Source organism: Nothoprocta perdicaria, unplaced genomic scaffold (assembly GCF_003342845.1).
Source record: "Nothoprocta perdicaria isolate Ctin4 unplaced genomic scaffold, notPer1 scaffold_117, whole genome shotgun sequence".
NCBI classification, from domain to species: Eukaryota; Metazoa; Chordata; class Aves; order Tinamiformes; family Tinamidae; genus Nothoprocta; species Nothoprocta perdicaria.
In genome coordinates, this window is record NW_020454283.1 from 2,027,633 (window position 1) to 2,040,954 (window position 13,322).

The 13,322-nt window shown below is 41.9% G+C and overlaps 1 protein-coding gene across 1 annotated transcript; it reads right to left on the bottom strand.

Moving 5' to 3' along the window:
* Nucleotides 1-622: 622 nt before the first annotated feature.
* On the bottom strand, nt 623-12,978 carry LRRC38 (leucine rich repeat containing 38). The gene is made up of 2 exons (XM_026053546.1): nt 12,205-12,978; nt 623-2,658 (listed from the first exon to the last, which is right to left on the bottom strand). The coding sequence occupies exons 1-2, from the start codon at nt 12,830-12,832 to the stop codon at nt 2,405-2,407; spliced, it is 882 nt and encodes a 293-aa protein (XP_025909331.1). The 5' UTR covers nt 12,833-12,978; the 3' UTR covers nt 623-2,404.
* Between the last annotated feature and the right edge of the window lie 344 nt (nt 12,979-13,322).

Below are 13,322 nucleotides of genomic sequence, written 5' to 3' on the forward strand. Positions count from 1 at the left end.
ACTAGTTGGGCAACATTCTAAGAGGGCAATAATTTACTTCCAAGATTATACAGGATAAAAAAATCCCCCTAAAAACTATATCCAAGTTCTGTCTCATTTGCTGTTGCAATGCTGAAACATGCACTGAAGTTTGGTAGGACAAATCATTTGGCTAAACGGACACAAGTTTTGAAGCCATGACAAACCTTGCAGGCAAAAAAACTGGGACCCAGTTTCTTGTTCCATGACTGAACAATTTGCACATCTCTAAATATGAAGCTATTGATCACATATCCATATTTGTTGCAGAGGGAGCATACTGCATGAACTGCACAGAGCAGCAACCAAGTTGTGTATTTCTAGCCACACTGCAAAAACCTTCAAATGATCAGAGAAACAGGCACAACTTCTTTTTTTTTCTTTTTTTCATATCCACATACAAACAAACATGAACGCCTATGTTGTAATTATAAATATATTTGTGTTATTTATAATCATGGCACTACACAGTGAAAATCACATCATTTCATTTTTTTTCTTGAAAGAGTAAGAATAGCATAAGATAGTATTGATATAGCATATCCTTTTGCTGTCCCATTTAATTTTGTTTCAAAGTGTTTTCAAAAATAATCATCTTAGGATAGCAATATCGAGTCAAGTTGAATAAACTGTACAGCTACCACCGAAGTATGTACTCTGGTCCTGCYTTTGACCTCAGCATGATGCCGATAAGACTGATGTAAGACTAGAATTAGGCCCACTGTTTATCTTCTGCTGCAGCCTAASGTATATAATTGCACATAGACCACTATAGCGCACTCCCTGCTGCATATCTCAAAGCACTTAAAGTGTCATTATGATCTTCCTTTTATAGGTAGGGAAACTGAGGCACGGACAAAGTGGTTTGCTGGAGGTCATCTAGTTGTTCACTGTTAGAGAGGGACAAAACCCACATGTTCTGATCCTAATCTCGTACCCTATGCATGGCACCGTATACCCCTTACTGCACAAAGTAATCCATGCCCGGCTGCCTGAACAATTACCATTCGGTATAGACACAAGAGATTTGGAACTGATTATCCACAAAAACTCATTCATATTAACTGGGAAAGGCAACGTTATAACCAAAGAGTATTTTTAAAGAAATAATAGCATTGACAGTAGATAATAAACGCCACTTTTTATCAGATCTAATTTCACTATAATAGCTTATAGTCCTTGGATTGTTCATTAGTACATGATATATTACTTTAAGCCCTCGTGGCTATTTTAGATAATATTTTAAATACTCAGCAGTTTAAAAAAATATTTCCATTACAAATGTTTTAAAAATATACTTATCCTAAAAAGCTTTCCAGCACTATTCCAAAAATCTCTTGTAGTAAATGTCTTTTTCATTTTAACAAAATAACTACCATTATATAGAAGAGCTCAAGTGTTGACAAATCTATAATACAGTCAGAATATCTTAGGGCCAGATTCCACTCTTGTTTATACAGTTGACAATCTGGAGCATGGCATYCATCTCAGGTTCATTACTCTGGTATAACCAGGAACAGAATATAGCCCTTAGTGTTTTAAAATGACTAAATGGACTGGATTTTGCAATAGATACTTATGCCCAAGAATACCACAGAAAGGATTTCCTTTACTACGTTGCATTTAAAATGCAAAAGAACRTTATAGTTAGCACTTGTGCCGTGACCATGGAAGAGGCATCAGGCAGCTGCAGTCCTGCAGTTGATGAATCAGATCTAGAGCAGTGTTCATTTATAGAAACTACTTTTTTTTTTGTCTGAATGATGCCTGTAATTATCTTTAAATTGAGGATGAATGYGTGCAGAAAACATTTGTAGCGAGAAAATGCCAATCTTCCTAAAACGCTTTCTACAATTCTAGAAATCATTTTAACATAACTGTTATTCTGAGAGTTGACTGAGTTGACTAGAATTTACTAGAATACTATTTTTCCCTAGGAGACTATTTAAAATTATTTTCATATTTCCATCTGAAACAGCCGTATATAGTCAGCACTTTTCAAAGTGCATTTGCAATCATCTGTTGAGCATTTATGAGAATCTGCAACTGATCAGAAGACAACCTGGAAACTATCATTCTTGCAAAACACTGGAACTAATTTTTGACATTTCCCCTTTTTTCTCCAAACCCAAGTTTAATGAAGTATTTGATTAAGCATTACAGCAATCAATCCATCTCATTGCACCAGGTTACAGGTAAGCAGAACTATAAAAGTCTCAGATGCAAAATGTATTTGCTACCTACGACCTTCCTGAGCTTAGATTCGAACTTATATGTTGATTTCATTTAATTCACATTTAAAGCTTTTACTCTCTTTTCTTCCTAAAATTTGGCTATTCATCTAGTCACTTATAAAYCAAACAGAGCTTAAATGTTTAGACTAAGTTCAGTCCTCGCTGTCATCTTCATCATCATCGTCATCTTTACTGGGAGCACATCTTTGGAAGCAGTGTACTAGAGTTGCTAGGAAGAAGCTTGATAGAATAGCAGCAATGGAGACTGCGACTCCAGAGAAGATGATGATAAAAAGGTCCGTCAATGACAAACTAAATTTGCATTCACTAAAGCTGACCTCAGATAATTCATTCAGAAAGATTCTTCTATTTTCCACAGGCAGGGAACACTGGATTTCATGGAGACCTGCAAAAAAAGGAGGAGAGGGAAAAATCAGGAATACTAATGAGTCCTTCTGCTGCTCAGGACAGAGACCAGCTGGCTGAAGAAAACAGTACGAACAAAAGGATTATCTCTAGATTCATGAATTTGTATGCAGTTTGGGAAATAATTGAACAAAATCTGACATATTCCAAGAGGTGTTACATATATATCCCCCAAAAGGCCTCTGGTTTGGCCTGGTGTTACTCTCCTTGATACTGATCTTCTGCATCTTCACACTTTCTATACTGTCTTTTCGTAGGTGCAAAGCCAGAGTTCTTATTTTGATCCAAGCCACGGGTTAAGTTTGATGGGTACTCGCTTAACTCTGATCTGCTTGCACCTTTTCTCTCTGTGTTATAAGATAAGCTGACTGGCTGATATTATTTCTCCATGCATTATTGAAGGAGCCGAGTTCTTTAGGGMGAAAGCAAGTAAGTCCAAGTTTAAAAACTAGTGAGATTACAGTTTGGAATTGGTCCATAAAGGCAGATAATTCACTGCACGGCCCCACTCTTCCATGCACACCAATGGAAAAAAAAAGTAAATTTTATTAGTGAGGCTTGCATGGAGCAAATAATGAATTACCTCTGTAGAGCTGATGGAAAGACAGCTTTTATCTTGCTCCCGAGGATATGAATGTAAAAGGGAAATACGAGAATCGAGTATTGATGTCCTGCTGCTGGTGTATTTGATCCGCAGTTCCCTTTGTGCATTCCCGAGAGGAAGGGCGCCGGGTTCGGAGCGGCGTTCCCACGCGCACAGGGCACTCGTGTCCCTGCTCTGCTCCGCATCGCTCYGTGCAAGGGGCACCAGTGATGAGGTTCCTTGCTGCTTTTGCAAACCCCTCTTACCTTGTGGCTGAATAGCTAGAGCACGAGTGGTTTTAGTACCGGTTTAGTACATGAGAACGGTTTCCTCCGGCTCAGGTATTATGCTGACTTGAGAGGGAGCTTTAGCTTGAGAGAGGGCTCAGCCAAGCCTGCTGGGGCCTCATTCATCACTCTGGCTTATTTGACCCTGAAACGACGATCACACAGCATTTTGATCCCTGCAACCCCTCCAATAGCTGCCTTATTTGTCCAAAGCTCTGCTCGTCCCTTGTTCTTCATGTTCCTGTCACCYCCAGCATCACAGGAGCTGCCAGCAAACAGCACCACAGGCTGCGTGCCCAAGGCTGAACGGCTTCCTCTCGGCAACCTGTCACCTGAACGCAGCCTSAATTGCAGCCTAAACACACGCTCTAGTTTTTCCTCTAAGCCTGGAGCGTGGTGCACCAGGTGGCAGGGCAACCTCTGCAACCCCATGCCCATGGCCTAGCCAGGGAGACAAAGGGCAYGCAGGGTTTTAAATGTCCTTGGAGATATTCAGGAGTCTGGGATTTGTAGCATGCATGTATATGGGGTCTGGGACACAGGGTTTTGTAAAGATTTTGTGGCCAAACTGGTCTGGTCCAAGGGAATAGGGCATGTAAAAAAAAAAAATCCATTTCTATTGTAGTTAATACATGGCAAAAAAGTTCTATATAACTTTGTTTCTACAGTAAAAAACCTACTAGAATAACTGTTGCCTGCTCTTTTCCCTGCAGCTGTGCCATCCTCATCACGTGCCCAAAGAGATGGCAGGCAGGCCACTGCAAAGCACTCCCCTTCTTCTATTTCTGGCCAGTTGCAGCAGTTCTCCCTGCCTGGCAGGTGAACTTCTCAAATGATCTCTGCCGAGCGGCACTCAGCAGCCTTGATGAGTCTTTGTTCACTTATCTAAGCTAATATATTGTAGTTTTCAGACAATAGGGAAGGAAAAAGAAAGAAAAATGTATGAGACAGAGACAGAAAATTAAGACTCCAGAAGGAAATGGTTCTAAGCAGTTTTACTTACTGCATAATCTATCTCTGGAAATAACCTGGTATGGTAGTTTCTGCCCAGGTTTCTCGAGAGAAACCCATTACCAATCACCCTCTTACCATGGGTCAAAATTGGCCCTTCAGGCTCTGCTCTCTGTTGCTTTCAGCGACCGTCACCGGGCGCCCGATCCCGAGGGAAGCGCCGCTGCACCCAGTCACACAGAGATACCTTTTGCAATGAGAGTCAGTGTGCTGTAACGATCATGAGTCTGATTATAAAATAASGAGAATCAAAAAGCTCTTTGCTCTACCCGTGGGTATTAGAATCCAGGTCATGCTCTCAAACCAAAGGGATTAGATTTTTCTGCTTGCTTTACTCTCCGACGCTCCAATGTGCTAGTTTAGCCTCAAGTTTCTGCAGAGTTCTTGCTGAAAATAGTAGAGCACTGAAAATAATAGATGCCAATGGGCAAAATACAGAGTCACAAAGCAGCAGAGGGGCCTTAAACCCATCCTGTGCGTGCACCAGCTCCTCAGTGAGTTGGGATGAGCTGATCTCTTCCACGCAGGCCAGGCAGGCACAAACAGCCCAGGTGAGCGTGGAGCTGGATGGGGGGACAAGTCAGCGCCTGAAGGGGACAGAACATTTAATACTCTATTTTACTGCACCACGACACTGCTGCAAAAGCCAATGGACTCAAAAGGAGTTCCTCCTTTCGACTCTAGAAATTTGGAGCAGACTCCTGATTTGTAACAGCAGCAGGACTAGCAGCTGTTCCTGGTTCCGCTAGGGAGTTTTTCCTCCCGGAGCTAATGCAGGTTTTGCAACATATCCATATTGCTTACCTGTAAACACTCTGGCATGCATTCACTTCATATGCATATCTGTTCAAAATGCTACCTGAACAATGTTGTTTTGTCTGCTTTCTTCCATGGCAACCCTATATTCTTCACATTATTTTAGGTAGGTTGCTTTATCGCACTGAAATCAGACTCCAGCACATGTAGAGATCCAATCTTGTGGATTCCAGCTGCCCTACTGCACACCCAGAGATGCCTGGAGAATTAAACCCAGTCCTGTTCTTTACTTTGGCAAAAGGTAATCCCAGGTCACCCTGCACCTTCTGCACGAACAGAGTGGCCTACATAAAGTGATGAGTATTAATTATAATATTTTTCCTCTGGGTGATTCCATCACATACAGAGGCTCAGGCAAATCACCTGTCCCCATACACAGGATGTCTGGAGGATAAGATAATGCCACTTAACTTTATTGCCCTACTTGCACATGCYTTGGCTCCCTCAGTGGCAATGATTACTGCAATATTTTAGGGTTTTTTTTTTTTTCTGTAAAATTCAATTTATATCTTAAAAAAAATCCAACAGGCTTMCTGTAAAAGGGGGGTCAAGGAGCTTGATATTTAAATTTTGGCTGCAGCAAGAAAACCTTCAATGGAGGCTCTCTTTGTGGAGTCTCTATAGCTGGGTAATCTCTGTTTTACACACTGACTTTTAAAAAATACAGATATTAGCTGTATCAGTAATAGTTTTTTAGCATCCAATGATATCTAATGATGTGAGATAAAGCAAATGGCCCTGAATATATACACTGGAATGTATCAGAAATACATCTTGAAAAATAAAGTGTTTATGGGTTGTCTGAGAGTAGAAAACAAGTGGATTAAATATATGTGTGGTCATTATGTCTATACGAAAACTGTGGAAGGACTCTAATATGCTATTTCCACTTTTCTGGGAAAAGTAAAACTGATATTTGCCCCCTTTAGCTGCTCTCTCGTGTCRCATAGTTTACAGAGGCTTGAAATGTTTAAATGTGATGTTTTATTTCTTGTATGGTATTTGGCCTCCAGCTATAGTTCTCTTCAGTCTACTTAAACGCTGTCACTAATGTTTTAGATGTATTAATAAGCAGTAAGGGAGGCACTGGCTTTGAAGAGAGATAAAATTTCATCAGAATCTGCCTCAGGGTATCAGAAAAACATGACTAAAAACCAAAACAAAACCCCACCAAACTGGAGCCTTAGACCCCTAAATCAACTCTTTAACAGCCAAGCACCTCAGAATTTCACAGATTAACATGAAAAAGTGTTTGGCAGTTTGTCTCAACATCGAAACATAAGTTAAGGCTTAACATCAGATGCCCACACCTGCAAATTCTGCTTTCACATCTGCAAATATGTGAAAGAGGAAAGTATTCCAAAAAACCTTAAGACAGAAGGAACGGAATGAAAAGCCAGTGGCAATCAAATCATTTTACTGAAAATAAGCAGGACAACCCATTATATATTTACATAGGCATATATATAGAAATAAATTTGATGAGCTTGTTGGGGGAATCGGATTTCTCTTAGGAATTTCTGTTTGAACAGAGTAAGAGCTGCTGAATGTGTGAGATGTTTCCGAGCTTTTAATTCCTTTCTGAAAACTGGATATTATGTTCTGTACTGGTGATGTGGTAGCATGTGCAGGATGCTCAAGGAAGAGCTGAACGGCTGCAATGGACAGAACAGCCTGTCCTTGYTAGCTGCAGCTTGCTCCACTTCTAAATTAGCACATGAAATTAAGGCAGGCTTCTCCACACAGCAGATGAGTAGAAAGGTACAGAGAAAAAAAATTAAGACCTGAGGCCCTACAAAACGTCAGCTGTTCCACTGACTTCCAATTGAGTTAGAAGGGCAAATTAAACTTGTACTCTCGTGTAGTTATGATGGGTTTTGGAAGCTGATGTTCACCTTTTTCAGGGAGAGCACAGGGGCTATGGTGAGGGCCTGCGCTACCGAAGCAAAATGTTATATTTTAGTTACAGAATGAATGTATTTAGAGTATCTGGGTCTAGAACGGCATTATAAAAGACGGCAGAGCTAGAAAAAACTGTTGCATGGGGAACAACTTTTGGCCAGATAAGCCTGAAGCTTCAGATAGCATTAGTGCAAAAGTTATGGTAAGTGGTGAAGCAAGGATGGCAAAGTACATTTTCAGCTGAGATAAAACCTAAGATCTAACACAAGCCCTGAAAACAGGAAAAAGTTGTTCCCTATAGTAGAAACTGCTGAATGTATTTTTATAGGCTTCATAACCCCATTAAGCAGAAAAGGCAAGAAATCTTGAAGTGGTTCCTGGTCGTGAAAACAAGAAATTCCCTTTAATTTCATCAAAATCAAAATTTCAACACATCATATCCAAAACACAATTAGTGTTTTACACAATTTTAAAATTGTGAAAAACACWATTTTGGTGTTTTTCAACCTGTAATAATCCTCCCCTTTATTCAGTACATCTTACTTTTAGTTGCATTTTTCAAAACTACTTCTGTCAGAGGAGTGCAAACAAACTGGTTTCCTCCTTCTCTGCTTTCCTCAATTCACGCTTTAAAAAACTTCACCCTTATCAATCACTTTTGGTAAAAAACAAAGGATCCTATGGAGCAAATATATGCAAATAGAGGCAAGAAATTCATCATATACATCTCGATTTCCTTCATTCCCAAGTATGTTCAAGACCAGTCTAGACCTTGGTCATTTCAATTTCTTTCTGTGATTTAGCACATTCCCTCCTGCAGTAAAACCTGCCGTGAAAGGCAGCTGTCTTTTCTGAAGATCCAGAGTTTTTGCAACAACTTTCTGGTTCCAAAAATTGATCCAGCATCACCATATAAAAACACCATGCTTTTCCCAAYGGAAAGCCTTTGGTACATGCCATCAGTCACCATGCTGTCATTCAGGCTTACCAAATACCCTATAAAATCAAATTCACCGCTATAGAGAAAGTCTTTAGAGGATATATGGCTGTTTCTCACCCAGAGTGAACGTCTTCTGTGTTTTCTCTAGAAAATAGACTCTGTGATGGATTCTCCACTTACTGCCATTCCACTTCACTAACTGTTCATTTTTGACTACATTATTGCATTATATGAATTAATTTTCAATTCATTAATAACCAAATCAGATGGTAAAATTGTAGTATTGTTCCGGAGAACGACAAAACCTGTTTTTAATATCTTTCTACGCGTGTAAAAATACATCTGCTTCTTCCAAGCAGGTCAAGTGTTGAATTTAACCCCAAAACTTTCAGTGCAGATCTTTAGTAAATCTGCCTGCACGGGGGGCAGCTTGAAAAACTATTCACGTAGTACCAATTACTGCTTTATTTTGAAATTTAGGTAGGATGAACAAATGCTGGGATCTGTAAAGCGATTCAAAGCCCAGCTGTCAGTGTGAGGTGACAGAGCTGGATTTGCAAAGGCAGCACAGCTGGGAAGAGGCTTTACAGTCAGCTAGTCGGAGAGATCAGTGCACGTTATAATTTTGCAAGTTTTTATTTTTTTGGTAGCAGGCCAGAAAGAAAATGCACCTCRCTGCTGCAAAACCAATGGGATAGACTATGGAGCAGAGATCACTGTGGCACAGACTGCAAAGACAGAGTTTCAGGATCAGACACTGAGATTTCAGTTCAGATTGACAAAAGCATCTTTTTAAGCCAGCACAAGAGTTATTTTTCAAAAAATGGGGCAATTTTGATAAACCTACCATCTTACTGCTGTACTAAAATCAAAACATGAAACAACAGCTGGATTTAGCAAATAACTTTATCTTGAGTGCCTCACCTCAGGTATGCAAGCAGGGCACCTTAAGCTATTTTTAGGCGCCATTTGGGGCGAAGATCCAAAATTAATTCCTAAAGCCTAAATCTATCAATGTTTTTCTTTAGGTCATTTTTCTATTTCTTACTACTATTCTTGAATCTTGAAAGGCTACTGCAGCAGCGAAGCACTTGGAAACTGGAGCTCTGGGTCATTCCCTCTGTCTTTACGAGCAGCCACCAGCTCTTCAGAGTGTTCCTTTCTTCCTTGGGCTCATCTCTTCCTTTTTAAGCCCATTTTGAGCAGAAGACACGTGGCAGCGTCCCAAACCTTGAGGTTCTTGAGGTGCTTTTCAAATAAGCCCAGGGCTCCCTGATGAAACCGCTTTCAGTCCCCGCTCCACATTCCTTCCCTCCTCAGTAAACCCAAGTTATTAAATTTGCCATTTAGAGCCTGGGGAACTTCAGGCTGCCACGGAGCAACTCTGCATTGTTAATCACACCCTATTCTCAAAGAATATAAAGAGAAGACCATCCCCAACCCTTCTCCACTCGGCCGTTTTCCATTAGCACAGGCCACGCAATGCACAATAAAAGCAAAGTATGCAGCCAAGACAAGGGAGCTTTTATCCTGGGCTCTGAAAACATGTCCCCRTCTTTCTCTTTTGCAGCGTTTCCAGGCATAATGCTCGCTGCCCTACTTAACTTGACGTGCTTGCTGCGAAGAAGCCCTGTGTGTCTGCCGGCTTGCAGCAGCGCTGCGAGGAGGCTGCAGGATGAATCCAAGCGAGTTGCTCTTTCCTTCCCCCCAGGGAAGCTGCACTATCAGAAAGGCCAAGCGAGTGCTGCTTTGGCCAACATAACCAGTAGAGAGGTGATTACTTCCCAGTGGGTTAAACATTTTGACATCACTTAAAACCTGCAAAACGCAAGTATAAAATGCCACCAAATTGCAATGGTAGTATTTAATTTTACAGCGACTTTTCAAAAGTTGAAAGGCCCTCAGTTGTAGCCGTTCACTTTCAAATGCCATTGAGACAGACTTTCCTTTTGGGGCGGTAGTTTTGCCCTCACTTCCTTGAATAATGCTTTTCTATTTTATTATAGGAGACAGTGTTTTTGTGGCAGTAGCTCAAAACATACAATAGAAAGGCTGAGTTTGCACAATGCTCTGCATGCATGCACTAAATTGCATGAATTGYAAAGAAATTAGTGAAGCTGCTCCCAGGAGTAAATGCAAAGCACCAGGCCATGGCGAGGGGAAAACTTCTGAGAAAAGAAACCAGCTTGAATTATTTGCACCTTAGCTCTCTGTCTGCCCAAACCAAATCAAGCTGAATGTTTGGAAGATCTACATAGACAGGTGATTTTTCTTTTAAGCTCTTTGGCTACAAAAAAAAATCATCTCATTACTTTGGATGAGATAAAATGCTATAAGAAAATCTCTAACCTTGCATGACGTTGAAGAATAGAGGCAATAGTGCAAGAAAGCTTAAACCACTTGAGATTTCCATGCCTAAGTTCGGATAAGGTCAAAAACATTGACATGGCAAGAGAAAGAGATGGGCTGGAACAGACTCTTTCAGTCTGAGCAGATTCTGAATCAAAGGGAAGATGCAAATTCACTAAAAACGATGGAAAGAAAGGCAGAGTCAAGGGTCAGAAAAGGAAGAGGATGTGATCAGAGTTTTTGCTTACAGCAACTTTGCAGAGCAAGGAAACAAGAGGTTGAAGAAGAAGAGGTCAAGGGAATTTGGTGTGAAAAGATGGGGACACTTAACTGAAGGATGTCTCAGTGTGAGAAATGGGCAAATACTTAGTTCAGACGAAGAACAAACTTTAGCTAAAGTACTGGGAAAGCAGGAGACCAGGTCCAGGCTTGGTTTTGGAAGAGACAAAGGGCGCAGCTGAGGCAGTCAGGAGAAAAGAATATCTCTACTGTCTTCTTCTTTCCTAAACCAGCGTGCTTTTTTGCAGCTAAGAATATTTAGGGCAGCCTAGATTAGTATATTAAAAAACGCCACCCAAGGTGATGAGCATAGAAAGAGCTTAAATGAGTGATTACACACTCTGGTGATGAAGAAAGCAGGAAAAAGAAATCTGAAATGTCTTTCAGGACTGTGTTTTTCTGCCTTTGCCCCTGAACTCAAGGAAACGCACAGCTGCTTAACCTCAGCCTGTTCTCTCGTGCAGTTCTTGCCTGGTTTTTCAGTTCTCACCTTTGCATGGAGGGCTTTCTCAGGCAGAGCCCAGGGATTTCACCTTGGGTGATTCGTTGTGATTCTGCATCCCTTATAGACTCCAAGCACTTGGCCTTCTGCTAGCAACCGKGTGGCTATGGGCTACATGAACTGTGAGGCGACGTCCAGGTAAAGCTGGGTTAGGACAGGCTTTAGGGTCGACTGGGAAGCATGGAGAGAAAGCCTGAACTCCTTAAACGTGGCAGTTTAATACTTTTTCCTCAAAGTTCATCCCAAAATTGCTGAGAATGTCAGGATAAGTTGTCCTGCATTTGGGAAGCAGTGTTATTTCAATTAAAAAATAAATAAAAGCCTTAAATAAGCTTTGGGGAAAGGCTTCAAGTGCAAGCTATCGCAACGAAACACTTCTAGGAAAGGGCTGACAGCTACGTTTTTATAAGACAGGGGATGGGGAGTTAACTCTTCCATRCAGCTCTGCAGAAGATGGCTAAATTGAGAGAAAAGGCAGTTCCCCTTAAGGGACCTGGCACAGAATATTCAGCTTTTCAAAGGGCTTATTGTGGGAAATATATTTACCAAAGAGAACCCAAAATCTGGAAGAGATCCAGATCCGGGCTCATCGAAATCGAAAAATCTCTCTTTACTACCTATGTACATTTAGCCTAGAAATCACAATCATTAGGGCTTATCTTTTATATTTTATATTATTTTTTATATTTTGTTTCTTAACTGGGAGGAGGACAGYGCTGCTAAAAAACCAGACAAAAATGTCCTTTTAAAGCATGTCCACTGTTTGACAAAAGCCCCGTTTGCATCCCCGCAGGCAGCACACTCGGATTATTTGCCAAAACACACGAACACAGACACGCAGCCTGGCTCAGCTTTACCTTTCTGGAGCTTGGACGCGTTCTCCTGTATCCAGCTGAAGAGATTGGCAAAGTCACAGTCACAGACCCAGGGGTTGCCCTCTAAGCGTATCGTCCGCAGGGAGGGCAGCGCTTCCAGGGCAGCCACGTTCAGGCTTTGTAAGTTATTGTCATTCAATTCCAGCACTTGGAGCTGTTCCAGGTTCTCAAAAGCAGCCTCATCCACGTCCGCCAGGTTATTGTTCCCAAGGCTCAGTTTGATCAGTTTTTCTGCTGATTTGAATATCCCAGCGTCAAGCTGTGTTAGATTATTGTAGCTTAAGTCTAAATACACCAGTTTGGTAGAACTGCTAAAAGTGCCCTCTTCTAAGGAGGTGAGGGAGTTATTCCTGAAGTCCAAATAGACCAGATCTCCATAGAATATAAAGAAATCAGCTGGTATTGCCTGAATGTTGTTATCAGCTATAAGAAGTTTCCGCACATCCAGTGGAAATGGATTAGGAACACTGGGGAGTCCTTGATCCCGGCAATCTATAGTGTGGTAGTCCATACAGCTACAGACAGCAGGGCAGAAATGGCCCGTGGGCAGGAAGAGCAGGCAGATAAAGGCAGGAGGAAAGAGAAGGCAGAGAGGAAAGCATGGCAACATCGTCAAGGATTTGCAAGCTGTGATGAGCCCCACGTCTAGGAGAAGGACATTTTGCTCGGCTGAGCGGCGGTGCCCGGCACTCGCGTGGACGTGGTTGTATCCAGGAGATCACATATCATCCCCGATCCGATGGCAGCCGGGAGAGGGGGAGGGAGAGGATGGCTCAAGGGAAGAGGGAGGGAGGCACACGCCGGGATTTACACTGCCACGGAATTACAATGCTGGCGAGCGGCGGGGAAAAGCGGTGATTGGGCAAATGCGGGGCCTTTCACAGGACCCCCCGCTTTTGTGGGCTAAAAAAAGCCGGGAGCCTCTTTGCATATTTGCCACATATTCCAGCAAATGGGAATCACACCTGGTCCCGCAGCCTGGTCCCGCAGCTCTCGCAGCAGCAGAGCACGCTTCAAAAGCCCTCCAGGTAACAAGCCTTGATGAAATCAATTCCTTTGTGYCCTTTCATGCCCCGACAGGCACCTACATCAAGGCGAGG

Bases quoted from the DNA above. Each gene is read 5' to 3' on its own strand.
- LRRC38 (XM_026053546.1), bottom strand. From the start codon at position 12,832: ATGTTGCCATGCTTTCCTCTCTGCCTTCTCTTTCCTCCTGCCTTTATC. The intron at 2,659-12,204 runs GTAAAGCTGAGC...CTTTTTTTGCAG, and splicing joins CGCGTCCAAGCTCCAGAAAG to GTCTCCATGAAATCCAGTGT.